The sequence below is a fragment of the Hydractinia symbiolongicarpus genome, chromosome 11 (assembly GCF_029227915.1).
Source record: "Hydractinia symbiolongicarpus strain clone_291-10 chromosome 11, HSymV2.1, whole genome shotgun sequence".
In the NCBI taxonomy this organism is placed as follows: domain Eukaryota; kingdom Metazoa; phylum Cnidaria; class Hydrozoa; order Anthoathecata; family Hydractiniidae; genus Hydractinia; species Hydractinia symbiolongicarpus.
The window spans coordinates 6,340,908-6,364,725 of record NC_079885.1 but is presented as its reverse complement, the minus strand read 5'-3'; the positions used below and the strand labels follow the sequence as shown (position 1 = coordinate 6,364,725).

At 33.7% G+C, this 23,818-nt stretch overlaps 1 protein-coding gene across 1 annotated transcript; it reads left to right on the top strand.

The window, feature by feature from the left end:
- Window positions 1–20,769: 20,769 nt before the first annotated feature.
- Window positions 20,770–23,265, top strand: LOC130614317 (gamma-glutamyl hydrolase-like). Its single transcript, XM_057435745.1, has 2 exons — window positions 20,770–21,523; window positions 22,170–23,265. Exons 1-2 carry the CDS (start codon window positions 20,797–20,799, stop codon window positions 22,433–22,435), a joined length of 993 nt encoding a protein of 330 aa, XP_057291728.1. The 5' UTR covers window positions 20,770–20,796; the 3' UTR covers window positions 22,436–23,265.
- The last annotated feature ends 553 nt before the right edge of the window (window positions 23,266–23,818 follow it).

The window sequence follows — 23,818 nt, the reverse complement described above, 5'->3', positions numbered from 1 at the left end:
CACCCATATTCGTCACCGAGAAATCAGACGGTGGGTTCAGGCTCATCCTAAACCTCAAAAAACTCAATGTACACATTGAGAAAAGAAAGTTTAAGATGCAAACCTTAACGTCCATTCTTCGATTAATCCAAAAGGACATGTATCTGGCAAAACTTGATATCAAGGATGCATACTATAGCATACCAATACACAAAAAAAGCCAGAAGCTCCTAAAATTCGAACATGAGGGTAAGGTATACGTGTTCCTGGTACTCCCCTTCGGCTATACAGAAGGACCTCGTAAATTCACCAAGATAATGAAACCACCCTTATCTAAATTAAGGAAGGAACAGGTCACCATTGCTGACTACATTGACGACTTGATCACTATGAACGTCAGTAAACAACAGTGCTGCAATAACGTACACAAAACCGTTGTTTTGTTAGATTCACTGGGATTTACAGTCCACCCAGACAAATCCGAGTTTGAACCAAAACAAGTTTTGGAATTCCTTGGATTCGTCATCGATACAGTGAATATGACCGTCGCTCTCACCCCCAAAAAGAAGGCAGCCATAATCGATCTGTGTCAAGCAGTGACACAGAGAGAGAAGATAACAATAAGAACTCTAGCGCCATTAATTGGTAAGTTTACCAGCAGCCTTATTGGGGTACCACACGGTAGACTCTACTACAGATCTACCGAAAGACTAAAAATTGAGTCCTTAAAAAAGAGCGCCGGAAACTTTGATGTGCAGATCACATTAACCCCTACTGCCATGGATGACATATCTTGGTGGAAGAATAATTTATGGGGTAGCATAGCCCCAATAGTTCGAGGCAACCCTCAGATCATTATATCCACGGATGCCTCAACAAGAGGTTGGGGAGCGTCAATGACACAAACCCACACAGGGGGTGAGTTTTCATCTCTGGAGCAGGAACACCACATAAATGTCCTAGAACTAATGGCAGCATTCTTTGGACTACAGGCTCTTTGCAACCATACTGCAAACACTAACATATTGCTAAAGATGGATAACACTTCAGCAGTAGCCTGTGTAAACAAAATGGGTAGCGTAAAATCTATCCCAATGGATAAGATTACACATAGCATTTGGGAATGGGCAATAAGCAAAAATAATTGGATAGTCGCTACACATCTCCCTGGCATTCTTAACGTAGAAGCAGACAGAGAGTCGCGACAACAGGAGACAAGAACAGAATGGATGTTAAACAAATCAACATTCCGCTATGCGCTGAACGAACTGGACTTCCGTCCAGAAACAGACCTCTTCGCGAGTAGAATAAACACGCAGTTACCTGCCTTCTTCTCATATCGACCTGATCCCAACTGCATCGTAGTAAACTTGTTTACTGAGGATTGGCACAATATCTCGTTTTATGCCTTTCCACCCTTCGCCTGCCTTCCCCAGGTAATTCAAAAGATCCATAGTGATAAGGCAGTAGGTATCCTGGTAGTTCCAGACAGGCCTAACCAACCATGGTTCACAGGGTATTCTGAACTAATCATTAAAGAGATTCTTGTTTTACCTAGAATGGACCTATCACTGCTTCCACAGCAACCAAGTGTCTTTCATCCACTGCACCCAAATCTAAGTCTTCGGATAGCAATTGTCTCAGGGAGGCAACAAACCTAAAACAGTCATGTTCTGACGATCTTAAACAACTGCTCACTGCATCGTGGTCAGAAAAAACCCAATCCAGCTATAATCTCTATTTAAGGAAATGGCTGAAGTTTTGTAAAAGTGAAAAAATCCCAGAACCTTATGGGGCTAGTCATAAACAAGGTATGGACTTCCTTGCTTTCCTTTTCCACGTAGAAAAGGCAAGTTATGGTTACATCGCAGCGGCAAGGTCAGCCCTGTCAGCTGTATTACCAAAGGATGCAGGAACAAGCTTTGGTAAGAACGAGGACGTTAGCAGACTAATCAAGGGAGTTTTCAAGCTACGTCCTTCCCTACCAAAACACACTGTGATATATGACCCTGATGTAATATTAAACTATATGACAACCTTGCCTGGTAACCAGCACCTGGAGTTAGAGTTACTAACGAAAAAACTAGCCACCTTGTTGTGCCTCCTGAGTGGCCAGAGAGCCCAGACAATAGGTGCCCTAAAGGTTAACTTTTGTCATCGATCTTCAGATATGTACACTTTCTACATCTCTACAATCATGAAGACAACAAAACCAGGCAAACATCAGGAACCTCTGCAATTCGAGAAGTACCACCTCGATAACCGGATATGTATAGTCCACTGCCTAGATGAATACCTGAGGAGGACAGACCTTATACGAGAGAACCTCGAAAACCAACCAAGGGAACTACTTCTCTCCTATGCATATCCCCATAAACCTATCGGAATCACCACCATTGCAAAGTACGTTAAAACTTTCTTAGGCTTGGCTGGCATCGATATTAAGACGTTCAGCACCCATTCTACAAGGAGTGCGTCTACCAGCAAGGCAGAGGACATAGGCGTACCTATGAAGACAATCGCAAAGGCGGCAGGCTGGAGAGGCACTAGCACGTTTGCAAAACATTACAAATTGCCCATAAGCAAGAACTTTGGGAACGAACTTCTTAAATGTTTATGAACACATTTGCTTGCGTTAGATTTTGTATATATATATGTAATAGACATGTACCGTTATGGTACAATGTGGCATTGCCAGGAGTCATAACAGACAAACCATAAATATGTAGTTCTGTTTAATCATATACTGGTCCTTGCCCAGTTTTTACTAAACTGTTTGTTGAATCCAAAATAGGTGGCTTTGAAATCTCATTTGAATACTTACGATCAGAGGCTAAATTATTATTTACAAAATTAGACAAATGAAATGAAGTTTAATTAAAATAATAATTTAGCTCTGATCTAAGTATTCAAGTGCCCACCACCACTCCCCTAACACCTTTAGCACTATTATTCACTATTTTGGCCTTCACAATGGGTCTTTGAAGCAGGAAATTTACGGAAGCCGAATCTCACTTGAATACTTAGATCAGAGCTAAATTATTATTTTAATTAAACTTCATTTCATTTGTCTAATTTTGTAAAAAAGATGGCTGTCCTTTTTAAGCATTTGTCTTCCCTTGCCTTCAAAATAAATCTTTACAAAAGCATTTAAAAAGGGGCATGGTATATAAATGAAGTATAGAAAGGTTTGTTTATGTTTTTTAAAGTTTTGATGATATTATTGATGCGAGACATGTTTGTTAGCTAGCATCAACCACACCAACAACAACTAGCTAGGTAGCTAGGAATTTATAAATATGTAGCCATGTTCTTTATACCTAGCTAAGTCTCCAGTTTATATTTAAGTGACCAGCTATTAGCTGCTGTAGCTACCTTATGTTAGCTTCAGTTTTATGTTGCTTTTTACATGTAAGCTAATCTTAGTGGTCTTTGCTAAGAATGTGACTGTAACTTATTATAATTGACATTTTAAGCTTAAATTAACAAGCCACAACAACTTTTAAAAAAGTATTACATAATATTTAAGAAGAGTTTAAGGACTGTTTTTAAGCAAATAATGTATTTTTCACAATTTGTGTATGCAAATAATGTATTTTTCACATTTTGTGTAACTAAACTTATATACATCGGTTACATGCAATATGACGAAACGATTTTTATTTAACATGTAGTAATTCTGGTACCTTAAGTGTAGTGATTTTTCTTGTTCTAGATGTTCTGACTAAAATGTTTTTGTTTATGGCATTTTGTCTCAATTAAGAAAAGTTTCAACTTTTTTGAGGGAGTACAACACCGAAAAAACTTGTGTTTTTTTTATATTTTGTTTAAATTCTTACCGGACAGGACTCTGTACAACATACCGAAATGACTGATCCCTCTCTATTTATAAATTTGATGCGTTCCAAATCACAGTTTTTTGAAATTTTGGGTAATATTTAATGAGTACAAGATGCAAATACTGTTTTTTGTTGAATCAGAAGTATTTCCTACAACCATTCTTTTTTTACACTTTTGTGGAGAAAAAGTGTATGTAATATCATCAGAATAACTGATTTTGTTGCAAACTGTTTTTCTTTTTCAAATTTTGGATTGAAATATTGTTATAAAGGGCATATATCAATAGACATATATATACCAAAATAATTAAATTCTGCAAACTTTGATTTTGTCGTTCACCTCTCATCTTTTATATTTTGATTAAACTTTTGAGGAAAACCATAGGAATTATTTAGAATTTGTATTTTGTGTTGCAAATTTAGTGCAAAAATTTAACTGTTGTTAGGGAGGACCATATGAAATTATATATACTAAAAATAATAATTTGATATTCTACAAGTTGTGTTTTTGTATGTTCTTAAATGACTGCTTTTTCTGAGTTGAATTTGATGGGATTCATATCAATTTTGTGGAAGATTTTATGGCTGAAGACAATATAGAACATGCCAATTGAACTGATTTTTGTTCATATTTTGATTTGCTCCTCATAAACCTTTGTGTTCTACATTTATTGTAAACTTTTGTGAGGTAGGACCATATATATATACAATGTTTTCAAAATAATGATTTTTGTTGATTTGAAATTTACTCCTTGCATATTGCTTTTTCGACATTTCAGGTTAAAATGTTTGGTAAAGTCAGTACGGATCATTAGACAAAAAATTGTTTTGTTAACCGGTTAATTTTTACATTTTGTGCATATTTTTGCGGGAGAGGATGGTATGCAACCGAATAAATGATTTTTCAAAGTTTAACTTTTTGTTTTTAGGTGTTTTGTGTTTGTTTAAGTTTGGCTTTTTGATATTGTTTAAAATGCGTAAAGAACTTATTTCATAGATCTGTGCTTACTGTTGCAAGCCTTTCTTTTCGACACTTTAGATTAAAATATTGAAGGTTTTCAACATAATCACATAATAAGATGTATACATATTTGAGATATGTGTTATTTCTGACATTATTATTATTGTTGTCGTAACTGTCTGGGTTGTGACTGTCAATGTTGTAACTTTCTACTAACTAGATTTTACACCTTGCACGCCGTTGTTTTTCATATTTTGTCTGAAGTTTTGTTGGGAGGATTTCATGCGATTTGACATTTGATATTTTGTGTTAGATTTTAAGAACTTTTTTGTTAAATTATGACTTATATACTTTCATTTTATGCATTTTCAGATTATTTTTTTTAGTAAAAGGCATATTCAATATACTGAAATATTTGCTGATGTCATCAAAATTCAAATGACAGAACTTTTCAATTGTTTTTCTGCCTAAGTGGATTTTCCCACGGGCCTAATCGACTAGATTATGGAGAGTGTGTCTGTTTGTGTGTCTGTAACAGGCAAAGTGTATATCGTTATTTTTCTTTGATGTTGCCGTGAAAATCTTTGATGTTACCGAAAAAAATATGTCTATTTTGTTACCGGGTTTACTTTGTTTACGTCACGTGATGAAAACGACTCAATTTGATTTGCTGAAATAAAGTTAACGGCTAACTTTCCAAAAATGGTGTCCCTCGACACCGAAAAAACACAAAAGAAAGGTCCCTTCGTCCTGAAAAAAGTGCAAAAAGTGATTCAGAGAAAGAAAACTCTAAGCAAAGAAGTATAAGTAGCAAAATAAAGTTGAAAGCCGCAATAAGTTACTTCGGAAGTGAAGAGTGGAGCTAGGAAGTAGTAAAGTAAAGTTAGAAGTAGAAAATGCATGCTAGAGTTTCAAGTGGATTGGAATTCAGAAAAAGTAAGAACTTTGATATATTTAGACGTTCCGTTTTTATGTCGCTGAAGCTGCGTGTTACTTTTTTTATGTAGTATATACACTTAAAATTGTCAAGCAGAATCGCATTCTTAAAAAAAAGCCATTAAAGCTCCAAATTCTTAAAGTTTTTACCGCGTTTTTTTAAAAATAAAAAAGCTAGGCATATTTGTTTACAATTTTTTTGCATAATTAATGTATCCCCTGGTGCGTAACTAATGTATTTGAACTAAAATTCAAAATGCTACATAAAGCTGTTAGCTGGCTAACAAACTAATTTGCTGGACAAACAGAAAACTTTGGTTTGTTTTACATTACTATTGTTTCTCTTTATAATGTCTTTTACTAAGCATGAATAGCTAGCTATAGACCCAGTTAAGTCTCCCCAGTTTAAGTATATTTAATTGGGTGTCTTAGCTACTGTTATCTGATTGCTAATGTTAGGCTCCCATCCTAAGCTTAGCTAGCTCTAACATATTTCTTCTTTTTTGAACACGAATTATGATGAAACAAGCTAGCTACAAAATCGTTCTTGAACTTTTAGGATGGTGTTACTCATTGTTATGCCCATAGAGTATAATTTTTTCACATTACCTGTGAACTTTACAAAGGGGACCACAATATGACAAGTGGAACGAATTTTATAGAATTTAAAGTGTGCGTGTTAAGTTATTTTTATTGTTTTGTTTCTGACATCCCGTTAAACTTTTTTCAGCCTATATGTAATATGCCAGGTTTTTCTACAGGGTTTTTTTACATTTGATTGGAAATTTACGTGTGTTTATGATGACTTCGGGTTAAAAAAATTATGAGAGGATGGTATGATTAAGTCGGTTTATAATTGTTTTGTTGCAAAATGCTGTTTTTTAAAATTTTGTGGAAATTTTTGTGGAAATAAACCACATGCAATATATACTGAAAGAACAAATTTTTGTAGAATCAAACTTCACTGTAAGCTGTTGTATAAGCTGATGTCTTTATATTTCGTAATATAAACTATTGTTGGGGAGAACTAACTGTATGTGATGTCATTTTTGGTGGAAGAAAATTCCATGGTTTCACGTTTTTGTTTTTCTTGATAATTTTACAAAATTTTGTAGGGATAAATGTTTGCTGATGATAAAAAAAATATATACTTAATGTTCTGATGGAAACTGTTTTTGTTTTTTATGTTTTGTAATCTAAACGGGTGGACTGTATGCACTGAAATTACTGATTTTTTTAAATTTTGATGTGGTTCATAACCTTTTTGTGGAAGATTAATAGGTAATGGCAATATACGACATGCTGAATGAACTTATTTTTGTTGATTTAGATGTGTTTCTCAACAACCGATCTGTTTTACATTTTGTGTAAACGTTTGTTTATGAACCGTATATATACAATGTTTGTTGATTCAAGTTTATTCTTTGCTTATTGATTTTTTGACATTTAGGTTTAAAATTGTTGGTAAAGGGCAGTACGGATCATCATACTAAAAAAGAAATTTTTTATGTTCTTAACTGGTTGATTTTTACATTTTGTGTAACTTTGCGGGAGAGGATGGTATGCAACCAAGTGACTGATTTTTCTAGATTTAAAGTTGATGGCTTTTTCATATTTTTGTATAAGCTTTTAAGAGAAAGACAATATTTAAAATGTGTAAAGAACTTATTTTTGTTGATTTGTGTTAACTCTTTGCAGGCCTCCTTTTTGACATTTCAGAATAAAATACTGAGGGTTTTCAACATAATCACTTATAAGATGTACATATTTGAGATGCGTCATTTCTAACATTGTTATTATCCGTGTTGTGACTGTCGGTGTTGTGACTGTCGGTGTTGTAACTGTCGGTATTCTTAGTGTCGGTTTAGATGGTGTTGTGAGTGTTGGTGTTGTGAGTGTTGATGTTGTGAGTGTCTATGTTGTAACTTTTTATCAACTAGATTTTGCACCTTGCATGCTGTTCTTTTTTATTTTGTGTAAGATTTGTGTGGAGGATTTAATGCTATTTGACATTTGATATTTGGTGTGAGATTTTAAGAACATTTTTGTTTGTATATGCACTGGTGACGTCAGCAAAACATCTAAAGCAATCTATTTTTTCATTGGGCTTTTGCCTAAGTGGATTTTTCCACGGGCCTTATCGACTAGTATCTCTTATAATAATACGGAGAGTGTGTCTGTTTGTGTGTCTGTAACAGGCAAAGTTGATATCGTCATTTTCCTTTGATGTTGCCGAAAAAAATCTTTGATGTTGCCGAAAAAAATATGTCTTCTTTGTTGTGAAAAGCCGCGAGTTTTGTGTGGTAACGGAAATTGTGTTTGCAAAAAAGATGGCTGTCCTTTTTAAGCATTTGTCTTCTCTTGCCTTCAAAATAAATCTTTACAAAAGCATTTAAAAAGGGGCATGGTATATAAATGAAGTATAAAGGTTTGTTTATGTTTTTTAAAGTTTTGATGATATTATTGATGCGAGACATGTTTGTTAGCTAGCATCAACCACACCAACAACAACTAGCTAGGTAGCCAGGAATTTATAAATATGTAGCCATGTTCTTTATACCTAGCTAAGTCTCCAGTTTATATTTAAGTCACCAGCTATTAGCTGCTGTAGCTACCTTATGTTAGCTTCAGTTTTATGTATAAGCATTTAGGGAAAAGACAATGTTTAAAATGCTTAAAGAACTTATTTCATAGATCTGTGCTTACTGTTGCAAGCCTTTCTTTTCGACACTTCAGATTAAAATATTGAAGGTTTTCAACATAATCACATAATAAGATGTATACATATTTGAGATATGTGTTATTTCTGACATTATTATTATTATTGTTGTCGTAACTGTCTGGGTTGTGACTGTCAATGTTGTAACTTTCTACTAACTAGATTTTACACCTTGCACGCCGTTGTTTTTCATATTTTGTCTGAAGTTTTGTTGGGAGGATTTCATGCGATTTGACATTTGAGATTTTGTGTTAGATTTTAAGAACTTTTTTGTTAAATTATGACTTATATACTCTCTTTTTATGCATTTTCAGATTATTTTTTTTAGTAAAAGGCATATTCAATATACTGAAATATTTGCTGATGTCATCAAAATTCAAATGACAGAACTTTTCAATTGTTTTTCTACCTTAGTGGATTTTTCCACGGGCCTAATCGACTAGTATAGGATATTGACGTTAAAGTAGTGTTATTGACGTCGCGCCGTAACGTCAGAAAATTTAACATATTAGGCTTAAGTTTTTCGGCGACATCAAAATAAAATGACGATATCCACTTTGCCTGTTACAAACAGACACAGTCTCTGTATTATTATAAAAGACTAGTCGATAAGGCCCATGGAAAAATCCACTTAGGCAGGATAACAGAGAAAAACAACCGTCGTTTAAATTTTGCTGACGTCAGCAGAGACCTGTCAGAACACCATTCTTTTAGAAATTTGTATGCCTGTTGCCTTCACCGTATAGATCTTGAAACGCTGATCAAGAAAATATATAGGATCGTGTACTTTTGACAAACGGATGCAAAGATATTAGGGTTTAAAGGTTTTTTGATGACGTCCTTAACCCGTCCATTCCGAAACGTATTCGGTGACCCAGGTTTGGAAAACCTACCCAAATTGGTCCCAAGTAGTCCCTAGTTACCCACGCAGGAGATAACGTCAGTTATTTCCACCCGTTTCCAAGTTATTAAGCCTTAAAATTAAAAGTGCAATGCAATGGCTTCACTAATCTTAATATACTTTCCTTTGACGTCAATATTGCTTTAACGTCAAAATTTGCTAATTTATAGAACAAATTTATAGACGATGTTTTATAGACTTTATCAAAGAAATTTTATCCACTTTGCAAAAGTGACAGACAGACAGAACTGGCGGATTATTATAGAGATTCTTGAATGCGAAAACGCTGCATTGTTATCTTCTTTGAATATATGCGTGATTTTCTAAATTATACATTTGGGTCTGTTAAAGAAAACTGTTCTTTTAATATTTTTGATTAAAATATTTCGGTAGATATACAATATACCAAATGATTCAAGTTTTTTATTTCTCTTTTTCATGTGTTTTCAACTAATAATTTCTTATATTTTGAGTACAACTTAGGAAGGTTTGCCGTATGCAACAGACTGAATAGCTGATTTTGTATGACTTAACAAACACTGTTGGATTTTTTTTTAATGTTTGCTATCCTTTTTTTCCTGTATACTTCTGGAATGGCAAGGCAAGTATATAGTTTAAGCGTAATCTGAATTTTACGTAACGGTTGTTATACGCCTTTGATTTTTTTGGACATTTTTCATTTTTGCGAAGCAATTGAGCTTTGCGAGCGAAGCGAAATTGTGGAGCACGTTTGCTACACCCGAGGTATACCAAGAGAATTATTGAGATTCTCAAAATTTCGATAGAAAAAAAATCATATAAAATCAGCGTAAAGAAATAGAACTGATATGCTAGGGTATTTTTTGCGAAGCAATTGAGCTTTGCGAGCGAAGCGAGCGAAGCGAAATTGTGGAGCACGTTTGCTACACGCGAGGTATACCAAGAGAATTATTGAGATTCTCAAAATTTCGATAGAAAAAAAATCATATAAAATCAGCGTAAAGAAATAGGACTGATATTTTTGCACATAAAGCTAGGGTATTTTTTTTTCTAATAAAACAAATAAGTTTGGACCGAGGGGTTAAAGTATAAGTTTAGTAAAAAATGCAATAAGTACGGCTCGTACCCCCCCCACCCCCGGATTTTGACCCCCCCCCCCCCGTCTTTTGGTCCGGATTATACGTCCGCCGAACTTGAACACACAAAGAGGAATATGCCGTGAACAAGAAACGGTAGTCGGCATTTTAGACACGTATATTTTACAGACCCAAAATATGCCTTATTTCTTTGTATTATAGCTAATTATGGTATAAATAATTAATTAATTACTTTGCAATTTTGCTTCTAATACTATTATAGTTGTATTTTAATGAAATATAATAGTATTAAAACGGTTTTCTTCTTTTAAAAAAATTTATTGCTAGTCCTGTTTCTAATCGACTTTACTTGTGTATTTTAAGCTTTTTTGTTGCTGTGCTTTTTCTGGAGATTTTAGTTGGATTGGAAAGCTCCTGTGTAAGGTACCCTTTCCTAAAGAAAAATTGAAGTAATTTGTACAGTTATAACGCGCTTTGTTTTATTTTATTGTTTCTAAGAAGATGTAAGAATACAATATTATCAATTTTAATTGGTTTTATCCAAATCAAGGTAAGGCTTAATCACTCGAAAGGTAGCTAGCTAGAGCTCAGTTTTGTATAAAAGAATTGAAAGTAATTTGTAGAATACATATGGAGAAGCTGTATTACTACCTAACTGATAGCCAGATATAGGAAAACCTGTAGCTAGGGCGCAGACAAAACAAATAGCTCTGGGCGCTAGAGTGAGCTGACCAACCGTTTTTTATCATTTTTTATTTATTATATAAGTAACCTGTTACAGTAATTAAAAAAATATCCACTTTTGCTATCAAACCAACAGCATTGTAATTGTCAATAGGAATTAGTTTTCCGTACACCCTCCCTGAGAACAAGGTTTAAAACGACATTAAAACATTAAAACTGTCATTAAACAGAACTTCAAGGATGCCCAAGCCGCACCACGTCCTCTAAACGGCGTGGGCATCTTCAAAACTGCTTGTAATTTTAGAACAAGGGTGCTGATAAGCTGCATACGCCGTATAACGTGCAGGCGTTTTTGGGCAAGTTTAGCGTTTTGCAAAAAAATTGAAGTATTCACCCGAAAAACCTGTATAGACCATAAAGTAAACTATGTGGTAGTAAAGTTCTTAAAAGAACTGTTTTTGATGGTTTTTGATAAAATTTACTTGATAAATAACTTTTAATTTTTATTAACTTCTTTCTCTTAAAGCATCTTTTTCCAACTATCGTCCACAAGGTATGTTACATGGAATTGAATTTTGAAAATGCTCCAGGCAAGTTCGGGAAAGGGCGGGCGGTCTTGGAAGACAACCACTAATTTAATTCAAAGTTGCCCGAACTCGCCCATATGTGGCCGTTTGCAGCTTATTGACACCCTCTTATTTTAGAATATTCTCAGGAATAATAGACCAAGAGAAATTAAATCACAATTTCTTGTCCACCACCCACGTGTGTTTGAGAACAACCACATAACAAAGTTCATTATTTTTTGAATTATTTGTGTAAAAATTACTATTTCATTCACGATAAACCATTTGTCAGTCATTTTATTCATCCAACAAAGAATCCTATCCAAGGTGCTTTTCTATTAGTGCTGAATTTAATAATTGACATGATTCAGCATAGTTTTTAAAAGGGTCTGATTGCAAAATATGATTGCCAAAGTTCAGCACTTGTAATATTTGTGTATTTGTGTACTCAGCTTCTAAAACACAGACAAGAGACATTATAATTTCCTCTGGGTGATTACATTAATGTTGGTTGATAAAAAACCTGAATGATGAGAACCATGTGTTTTTGAATGGGTCTAGGACCATAAACTTATTTAATTTCCCTTGGCCTTGCATCAATCAAATTCTGAAAAAATAAACACTTCTAAAATGATTTTGTCAGATTTGGAAACTGTTGGTATGGTTGGAACTTTGCATATAAAGTTAGTAAAGTTGCCATATTGTTTAGTTTTTTCTTTTATACTTTTCCGAATTAGCCTTAATTATTTATGAGATGAAAAGCAGCACTTTCAATTCCAGTGACTTGGCCATCCCTTAAAGGCACTGGAAGCTTCACTATATGAAAATGTTTTCTTTTTTTTAGATTGTGTAAATTGGTAGTGAGTGATGTAATCTTCCAATGCGTGTGGTGAAAAGAAGGCGAAACCGTTGTTGTTTTCCTGCCCAAAATTGAAGCTATTTAATAAATCTTGATAAAGTTAAAAAACTGTTTTAATTTGTTTGTTTTTGTTTTAATTGTTTCCCGTGAGTTTTCGAAATTCGTTCCAGCAGATTCTGTGGCTTCTAGTGCCGGTATTTTTACGTGAAAAAAATACTGTTTTGTTGTAAGGTCATTTACGAAATCGTTAACGTTAGGACCAACTTCAGCGGGTTGTACAACTCGATGTATTACATATCTTTCGAAATACTGCTAAAAGTGTAATTTTGTATTGCGCTCTTTACTTTTATCATTCTGTGGGAAAAGGCGGTACAAAATTTTAACACGAGTTATTCGTTTTTGTTAGTTTCGCGTAATCTAATTTTCTCGCACATTTTGAAAAGAATATCCCACGCACATCAAGTACTCGCGCAGTCTATTCGCAAAAAAAAAAACTGTTTTTGCACAACGAATTGTTCTGCAGAGCGTTCATTTTCCTACCTCAAACCCAGAGTTCTTCTATATGATATTCAATTTTGATGTATTTGGGAAGATGTTAGCGCCAAAGAAACAAGAAGCGCTAGGGACAAAGTATTGGATAGTTTAATTTTGCTTGCAACTTGCGAAATGCTTCGCAACCTTTTTTTTAATTTCTAGTTTTCTAATAAAACAAATAAGTTTGGACCGAGGGGTTAAAGTATAAGTCTAGTAAAAAATGCAATAAGTACGGCTCGTACCCCCCACCCCCGGATTTTGACCCCCCCCCCCCCCCCGTCTTTTAGTCCAGATTATACGTCCGCCGAACTTGAACACAGAAAGAGGAATATGCCGTGAACAAGAAACGGTAGTCGGCATTTTAGACACGTATATTTTACAGACCTAAAATATGCTTATTTCTTTGTATTATAGCTAATTATTGTATAAATAATTAATTAATTATTTTGCAATTTTGCTTCTAATACTATTATAGTTGTATTTTAATGAAAAATAATAGTATTAAAACGGTTTTCTTCTTTTGAAATAATTTATTGCTAGTCCTGTTTCTAATCGACTTTACTTGTGTATTTTAAGCTTTTTGTTGCTGTGCTTATTCTGGAGATTTGAGTTGGATTGGAAAGCTCCTGTGTATGGTACCCTTTTCTAAAGAAATATAGAAGTAATTTGTACAATTATAACGCGCTGTGTTTTATTTTATTGTTTCTTAAAAGATGTATATTATCAATTTAATTGGTTTTATCCAAATCAAGGTAAGGCTTAATCACACGAAAGGTAGCTAGCTAGCTAGAGCTCTGTTTTTTATAAAAGAATTGAAAGTAATATGTAGAATACATATGGAGAAGCTGTATTACTACCTAACTGATAGCCAGATATAGGAAAACCTGTAGCTAGGGCGCAGACAAAACAAATAGCTCTGGGTGCTAGAGTGAGCCGACCAACCATTTTTTATCACAGTTTTTTATTTATAATATAAGTAACCTGTTACAGTAATTAAAAAAAATATCCACTTTTGTTATCAAACCAACAGCAATGTAATTGTCAATAGGAATTAGTTGTCCGTACACCCTCCCTGAGAACAAGGTTTAAAATGACATTAAAACATTAAAACTATCATTAAACAGAGAACTCCAAGGATGCCCAAGCCGCACACGTCCTCTAAACGGCGTGGGCATCTTCGAAACTGCTTGTAATTTTAGAGCAAGGGTGCTGATAAGCTGCATACGCCGTAAAACGTGCAGGCGTTTTTGGGCAAGTTTAGCGTTTAGAAAAAATTGAAGTATTCACCCGAAAAAACCTGCATAGACCATAAAATAAACTATGTGGTAGCTAAGTTCTTAAAAGAACTGTTTTTTATGGTTTTTGATAAAATTTACTTGATAAATAACTTTTAAACTTTATTAACTCCTTTCTCTTAAAGCATCTTTTTCCAACTATTGTCCACAATTGAATTTTGGAAATGCTCTAGGCAAGTTTGGGAAAATGCGGGCGGTTTTGCTGCGCAACCTTTATTTTAATTTCTAGTTATTTCATAATTCTTTTTATTTTTTTTTTGTTCCACATATTTATATTTTTATATTTTTTGTTTCAGCGTTTATAAAAATAAAACAATGCAGAATGTGAGCAACCTAGATCCCAGGGCTTTTTTTTCTTTATGCCATCCCGTTATAAAAGAGACAAAGAGCCCGGGGTCGAGGTTGAAAAGTGAGTTTTGAAAATTTAGATTACTGTGTTGTATGTTTTTGTTTGGTATCCCTTACATCGGTTTAATGACAGATTCAATGGATTTTTCCACGGGAATTCAGATAACTGTTAATTTCTTATGTTTTTTGTAAAACTTTGAAAGGGTTGTTGTATGCAATAGACTGAATATATTATTCAAATTACCATGCTGTATGTTTTTGTTTGGTATCCCTTACATGCATTCAATGAAACATTCTGTGGACTTGAAATAAACTAACTGACCAGCTAACCAGAGGGACAATTTTTTGTTTATTTTTCATATTCTGTGTCAACATTTGGCAGGGTTTGCAATAAACTAGCTGATTTCAATATATACATTGACAAAGATTTGTGTTTGACATTGATCAGCTTTTTTTGTATGTGACATTTTAAGTGATTTAAATTTTATGGGTGAGATGTGTTTTACAATGCTTTGGTAAACTTCTTTCCGAATAATTTTTCGCATTATCGGAAGGTCAGGGCAAGTAATTTTAGTAGATTTAGATTTTAATTGTCCCATATATACTGTGTTGTTGGAAACCTTCAATTTATTTGGTCATTCATATAGTAATGCAGATTCTATTGTTTGTTTTTTGATGGACGTATATCTGTTACATGAAATAAATGAGATATGCAGTGGATTTTCCAAGGGAATTCGGCTAGTTTTTTTAATAACACGCTTTTGTGAATGACCATGTGAGTCCATGACACGAAAAGTACGGATCATTTTCTTACGACGTGGCGTTACGCTAAAATTAACCAAGTTACAAAAAACGCAAATCAGGGGGTTACTATATAATCATTTAATTCTTCTTTGTTATTACTTTAAAAAATAAAAACCTATTTTACTGAAAACTTTATTTTATTGAAACTAATTTCTTTTTATTTTTAAACGTTTTTATTTGTTTTGTTTTTATTTTAAAAGCCTCACGGAGTCGTTATAAATATAATAATTTAACTTTACCCCCGGATTAATATGCACGCCGTATCTACGGAAACAAGTTGTTTAAAGTATATAGTTTTAGATTTAGCTTCTAAAATAACCGTTGTTAGACACCTTTGATTCTGTTAGACAGTTTGCATTTTTATTTTATTTTCATTTTTATTCAGGTATAAATATGCAGATTGTGAGCAACCTTAATTCCAGGGCTTTTTTTCTCTTTTACTATTATTTTTTTATTGTTGCAATCTAGTCGATAAGGCCCGTGGAAAAATCCACTTAGGCAAAAAGCCGTTAAAAAAATAAGTTGCTTTAGATGTTTTGCTGACGTAAGCAATGCATATACAAGAAAAATGTTCTTAAAATCTTACACAAAATGTCAAATGTCAAATCTTACACAACATAAAAAAAGAACAGCTTGCAAGGTGCAAAATCTAGTTGAAAAAAAGTTACAACAATGACACTCACAACATTGAAACTCACAACACCAATACTCACAAAACCAACAGTAAGAACACCAACAGTCACAACACGGATAATAACAATGTCAGAAATAACCCATCTCAAATATGTACATCTTATAAGTGATTATGGTGAAAACCCTCAGTATTTTATTCTGAAATGTCAAAAAGTTGGTCTGCAAAAATTAGCACAAATCAACAAAAATAAGTTCTTTACACATTTTAAATATTGTCTTTCCCTTAAAAGCTCATACAAAGGTATGAAAAAGCCATAGTTTAGAAAACATTAAATTTAAATCAACAAAAATCAGTCATTTCAGTTGCATACCATTCTCCCCCACAAAAATTTACACACAATGTAAAAATCAACCAGTTCAGAACACAAAAATTTTTTTTTTTTAGTATGATGATCCGTACTACCCTTTACCAACAATTCTGAACCTAAATGTCAAAAAATCAATAAGCAAAAAATAAAATTGAATTAAAAAAGATCATTATTTTGGAAACATTGTATACGGACCGTAAACAAAAGTTTACACAAAATGTAAAACAGATTGGTTTTTGAGAAACACATCTAAATCAACAAAAATAATTGCATTAAGCATGTCGTATATTGCCATTACCCATCAATCTTCACAAAAAGGCTATAAAACACATCAAAATTTAGAAAAATTAGTCATTTCAGTCCATACAGTCATCGCCCATTAGATTACAAAATCAGAAACAAAACAATAATAAGTAACTTAACACACACACTTTAAAATTCGTTCCACTTATCATATTGCATGTGACCCCCCTTGCAAAGTGGACAGGTAATGTGAAAAAAATTATAAATAAATTCCAGCGTGGTGTCATTTGTTTACTTTTTAGCGGTAAGCTCCTTGGCTCTCGCTTTTGCGTGGCAGGAAAAAAGATGCTGCGATTTGGTGAAGAAAGGTCTTTTACTGTGGATTTCTAACGGGGACATCGTTGGGGTTATAAACTATTCTCGAGTGTAGGTTGATGCCTTCTGATTTATTTGAATTCATTAAAAGTTATAAGAATGCCTTCGTTTGAAGAAATGAACTGATAATTACTTTGCTTCACCTCGCACCCCAATCCTTTTCCCTGCCACGCAAATGCCGAAGCCCAAAGAGCTTACTACTGAAAATGTAAACAACGAAATTCATCTATACTATATGGGCATAAAAATACATCCTACTATCCTGCAAAAGTTACGTCTTTGAAAGATTTTGTAGGTAGCTATCTAGCTTGTTACATCATAATTCGTGCTCATAAAAGAGAAATTTGGAAACTATAGTAGTTAGCTATAGATAATTAAAAAAGAGGAATAACAACAGAAGTCATAGGTTAGAGCTAGCCATGGGAAAGAGGGTGCCGATAAGCCGCAAACGCCTGCATAGGGCGAGCTCGGGCGACTTTTCGAATTAAATTGACGGTTGTCGAAACCGCCCGCACTTTCCCGAACACGCCCGAACTCGCCCGGAACATTCCCGAAATGCAACACCTTATAACATAAACATGGCGGACGGCAGTTGAAAGAACGCGCTTGAAGAGAAAGGAAGTAATAAAGTTTATATATAAGTTATTTATCAAGTAAATCTTATCAAAAACCATAAAAAACATTTCTTTTAAGAACTTAGCTTCCATATAGTTAGTTCATTTTAATTTTTATACTTTTTAAATAATTCTTCGAGAGTCATTTATGGTGAATCTTTTTTTTTTCTCGGGCATTGTTCGGGACTATGCGGGTTTTTTCGGGCAAAGACCTGAATTTTTTTTAAAACGCCGAACTCGCCCGAAAACGCCCGCACTTTTTACGGCGTATGCGGCTTATCGGCACCCTCGTCCATGGGATGGGGAGCTGGACTTGGAGGCTAGCATTAGCTAGGTAACAGTAGCTAAGACACCCAGTTAAATATACTTAAACTGGGAACACTTACCTAAACTAAAGCTAGCTATTTACATATAAAGAAAAGCAATAGTAATGTAAAATTAATAACACTACAGTTCAACGAACCAAAGTTTTCCGGTTTATATAGTCAGCCAACAGCTTTATGTAGCATTTTGAATTTTAGGACAATACATTAGTTACGCGCCAGGGCACATGAATTATGCAACAAAACGTAAACAAATATGGCTACATACGCGGTAAAATACAAAACTGTGGCTTTTCCTGGGAAATGCTTGCTCCACCGACATAAAAAAACAAAACGTCTAAAAATATCAAAATTCTTACTCTTTGTGATTTCAAATCCACTTTAAACTCTAGCCTTTGTTTCCTACTTCTAACTTTACTTTATATCTAGCTCCCCTTCTCACTTCACTTTCCTACTTCTTCATTTCTTTACTTGGTCTCTTTTCTTTTTAAATATATAGCTATGATTTTTTAAACCACTTTTTTCCTTTTTTCAAGGTAAAGGGATCGTTCTTCTGTGCTTTTTTTTAGTGGCCTTTATTTTCTGTTTCTAAATTTGCTTTACTAGCTCCACGTGGCTCCACTTTCACTTCCAACTTCACTTTTCTACTTCTTCACTTGGACGTTTTGAATTTCCGCGCCCGAAGGCGTAGGAAATTCTTTAAAACCGTCGTTTTTTTCTTTCGGAGCATTTTTTGAGAAAAAATCGACCCTGGGATTTCACCTTTATCTGAGAGCAGGAGAGTATTACACTGACTAACTAACCCTGTCCCAAATGGTCAATTGAACGTCACAGATTAAAACTTCGTACCCAAGCTTCCTAAGTACTGGGAAATCATCTAAATGATGTTTCAGGCCAAAATTGGACAAAATTTGGCACACTTAACAAAAAAGGTATGCTGAACATAATGGTGACATCATAATTTTGATTTTTGTCACCTAAATGTCATTTTAGGCCAAAATTTGTTCAAAAATTAAAACTACTTTATTTTCAACAAAATTTGGCACAGTTAACAAAAAAAGTATGCTAACATGATAATGACATCAAAATTTTGATTTCTTGTTACCCAAATGTCATTTTAGGCGAAAATTGGTTCAAAAATTAAAACTACTTTATTTTTGACAAGAATTGGTACAGTTAACAAAAAAGTATGCTGAACCCTGATGTTGACATCAAAATTTTGGTTTTTAGTCACCTAAATGTCATTTTAGGCCAAAATTTGTTCAAAAATTAAAACTACTTTATTTTCAACAAAATTTGGCACAGTTAACAAAAAAAGTATGCTGAACATGATGGTGACATCAAAATTTTGGTTTTTTGTCACCTAAATGTCATTTTAGGCCTAAATTTGTTCAAAAATTAAAACTACTTTATTTTCAACAAAATTTGGCACAGTAAACAAACAAAGTATGCTGAACATGATGGTGACATCAAAATTTTGGTTTTTTGTCACCTTAAATTTCATTTTAGGCCAGTATTGGTGCAAAAATTAAACCTACTTTATTTTTAACAAAATTTGGCACAGTAAACAAACAAAGTATGTTGAACATGATGGTGACATCAAAATTTTGTTTTTTTGTCACCTTAAATGTCATTTTAGGCCAAAATTCGTCCAAAAATTAAAACTACTTTATTTTCGACAAAAATTGGCACAGTTAATAAAGAAAGTATGCTGAAAATGTTGGTCACATCAAATTTTTGATTTTTTGTCAATAAAATGCTGTTTAAAACCATAAACGTCTCAACCGCAAGACTTTCAACCATGAATGATAGGCTGTTAGCAATTTCTTTTAAAATGTGAGTTTATTATGAAACATTGCGTTTTGTTTGCGGTTGTTATAACATATAATGTCACTTGTGTGCTTTATCTTCAGAGCTTCATGCATCAAAACTTTTCGAATGTTTGGCACGATAACACAACAAATTAGTAGGTTGTCATCAAATATTTTGGTACCGAGCGGAAATTCTTAGAGCCCCCAGGGCTTCTTGTTTCTTTTTAAATATGCTTTTTTGAACCACTTATTTTACTTTTTTCAAGATCGTTCTTTTGTGGGTTTTTTTGATGGCGAGAGGACACCATTTTTGAAAAGTTAGCCGTTAAATTTATTTCAGCAAATCAAATTGAGCCGTTTTCATCACGTGATGTAAACAAAGTAAACACGCTAGCAAAATGGACATAATTCTTTCGGCGACTTCAAAGAAACTTTCGACAACATCAAAGGAAAATGACGATATCAACTTTGCCTATCACAGACAGACGGACACACTTAGCGTATTATTATAAGAGATGCTTATTTTTTGGATGTTTTGTTTCAGCGGTTATAGATACAGAATAGTGCAAATTGTGACTTTTAAAGCTTTAAATTACTGTGTTTTATGTTTATATTTGGAATCCCTCATATCGACTCAAAGAAAGATTCAGTGGATTCTTCCACCGGTTATCAGCCAGTCTATAATAATAGCCGTATTTTGTGTGTTCAAAAGGGTTACCGCGTGCCGTAAGGAAAACACAAAATGCGATATATAACGGACGGGCAAACCCGTGAATGTGTATCCACGGACCACTGTTTAGTGTAAAGAAAAAGCTACTGTATAGGTCACAAAAAATCTCCTCTTCTGCATAATATAACTGATGCATGTCGACAAAACTGCCAGCTGCATGAGTAAATTAAATTTTAAAAATTGCTGTACAGAAAAATAATGAACAACACTAACTTAACACGAAACAGCATGTTCTTACTGTGTATATTCATCAGTTTCTTTTTATTTACTTCTACTTCACTTGAAAATGAAGAAGTTAACGAAAGGCCTATTATTGGTGTCGCTGTAATGGAGACGCTAGACGAAGTCTTATTAAAAACTTTCCCAAATTTGCGGGAAAAGTATTTTGTTCCAGCCAGCTATGTCAAGTTGATTGAAATGACTGGCGCTAGACTGATTCCGATATCAATTTCAATGGACGATCAAAAAGTGAAGTATATTTTCAATTCTGTAAATGGTTTGCTATTTCCCGGAGCAGGAAATAATTTGAATGATTCTGGATATTACGAAATAACTAAAAAACTCTTTAAACTTGCCCTTAAAGCCAACAAGAACGGCGAGGTATTTCCCATTCTAGGTATTTGCCGTGGTTTCCAAGCACTTGCAGTGCATGTTGAAGGAAATGAATCCCCACTTATCGTCACAGATTCACATAGTTATTCTACTACTGTAAGATGGAACAGAAAAAGCTTGAAACATTCATTTCTCTCATCGATGCCGAAAATGATGATACGAGATAGTGAAACAAAACTAATCACATCACACTTTCACAAATACAGCGTCACTCCAGGTTTTTTTAAACGTTCTTCTAAATTGAACAGCTTCTTCGATATATTGGCTACAAGTTCTGATCGCAATGGGACGAAATTTGTTTCCGTAATAGAAGGTACTGACAATTATTTCATTGATTTTTCTTTTCCTCGACACTTCTTTATTCACAAAAGTTGTTACGAACGCAGAATTACAACACAAAAAGTAAACACACTTTGCGCAATTCTCACAAAATATGATAATCTGACGAACTAACTAATTTTCTATCCTTCGATTCCGTGTAAACGCAGAGAAAAAGTTGAGCTGGGTTCTACGTTGCCCGAAATGGAACAGACAACAAATCTTTCGTTCATGTGTTGCGAACATTTTAACGATGCATGCTCGAAGCTTTTCTGTTCATTTTCATTCCATTCTGCGAAAAATTCTCTTGGACTGCAAAATAGCGTTAAAGACTATTTTCCACTATACTAAGATTTTCCGCGCAGCGATATAAAGAAGATCAACTCAGAACAAAAAATATTCTAATTTCCAGGTCATATTTTTGCGCATATTTCAATGCAGAAAATAAACACCTTTTGCGCAATTCTCACGAAGTAAGATCATCTCATTAAAATTGAAACTGAAACTGAAGTTTACAAGTTTAAAGTCTTTTTGCTCGATTTTTGCCAATCAAGCTGCCAATTTTAATGTCACTTTTTAGTGAAAAAAACTTTAAAATAAACTTTTTTTGCCCCTAACGCTTTCGTTCGTTTCTTATCTAGGTAAAAAGTATCCGTTTTATGGCATACAGTTTCATCCAGAGAAGACCATGTTCGAATGGGCAACAGCAATATCGATTCCACATTCCCCTCAAGCTATTCGACTTGGACAGTTTATAGCCAACTCATTTATGGATAAAGTTCGACTAAACAAGAGGCATTTTTCCAACAGTTCCATGGAACGTGAATACGTTATAGAAAAATACGATTTAATGAGAATAGATGATATTGACGGTCATGCTCCGTTCCAAGAAATATATATTATTTGAGAAAATATTTGTTAAAAATTTACTAACAATAAACTTCGTTTTAGTATACCAACTCGTTTTAAATTCACTTACCATTGCTAATAATATTTTTAGCCTTAAGCAATATTGTACAGCAAATTTACTTGTGGTTTTGTAGTAAAATTAATTTACTTGTTATTTATATTTAACACTGTTCCTGTACGAGTGATTAGCCGCAAACCAATTCTGCCACCTGCAAAGTTTTCTTATTTTCTTTTTTCACACTAATAAATTTACTGTAACATGCTCGTATGTTTATTTGTTGCATTTGTATTCGATTTATAAATTTTATTTAAATGTATAATTAAATACATATACATGTATATAATTTAATATTTAGTTTGAAACTTGTCATCAATATTGTATGTCAACGTCAACAAAGTGTCACAACTTGCACACGTTGGTTCTAGTTATCCGGCCAGCCTAAAACCACGTTGCTTAAAAAACAAAAAGTTATTTATAGATGAAACAAAGAAAATATTTCAAACTATATTCAGGCGTTTTGTTAAGAAAATTAAGGCTCGGTCAAAATAACGGTTGTCTTTTATAAAACGTGTATGTAATATAAAAGTAAAATTGAATTAAAAGTAAAATGAAAAAATAGTAAACAAAGTAACTAAAAAAGCGTTGAAAAAAAATAAGTAAGTCACTAACAATCTCCTCCTCTGCACAAAATAACTGATGCATGTCCACAAAACCGAAAACAATTTTTTGTGGACATGCATCAGTTAGTAAAAGTAAAATGAAAAAATAGTAAACAAAGTAACTAAAAAAGCGTTGAAAAAAAATAAGTAAGTCACTAACAATCTCCTCCTTTGCACAAAATAACTGATGCATGTCGACAAAACTGAAACCAATTTTTTTCCGTAAATTCGGGGAAGGCGGTTGGAAGGTGGCACATGAAGGCTAAAATATGCTGATGTTAGCCGAAATAGTCTTAAAATCATAAGGTAGAACCACATTTTTTCAAAATAGCCGACGGCTCGGCGACGTTTTCCATGGTATTAGTTGCCGGATGGTATATATTCATAACGTGTACCACAAGACTCCCAGTAGTGCGGCAAGTCTCTTTCTTTAAGAACATTAAAGTTCATTAAATTTTTTTGTGTAGTTTATTTTTAGTTTATTGAAAGAGAAACGAATATTATGACTTTTTTATCTTTGTTATTTTGTTTTTATATAAATATTTAAATCCCACGTAGATACACGACTTGGTATTATTTTGTTTCAGCTCCCTAAAGCCGGATTTTCACTTAAAAGATTGATACGCGTATCTTACCGAAATCAGTTTAGACAAGTTTGATTTTTTGTGATCGATATGTGACAAAGATTGATTTAATTCATTTTTCGCAGCACGTGTACTAA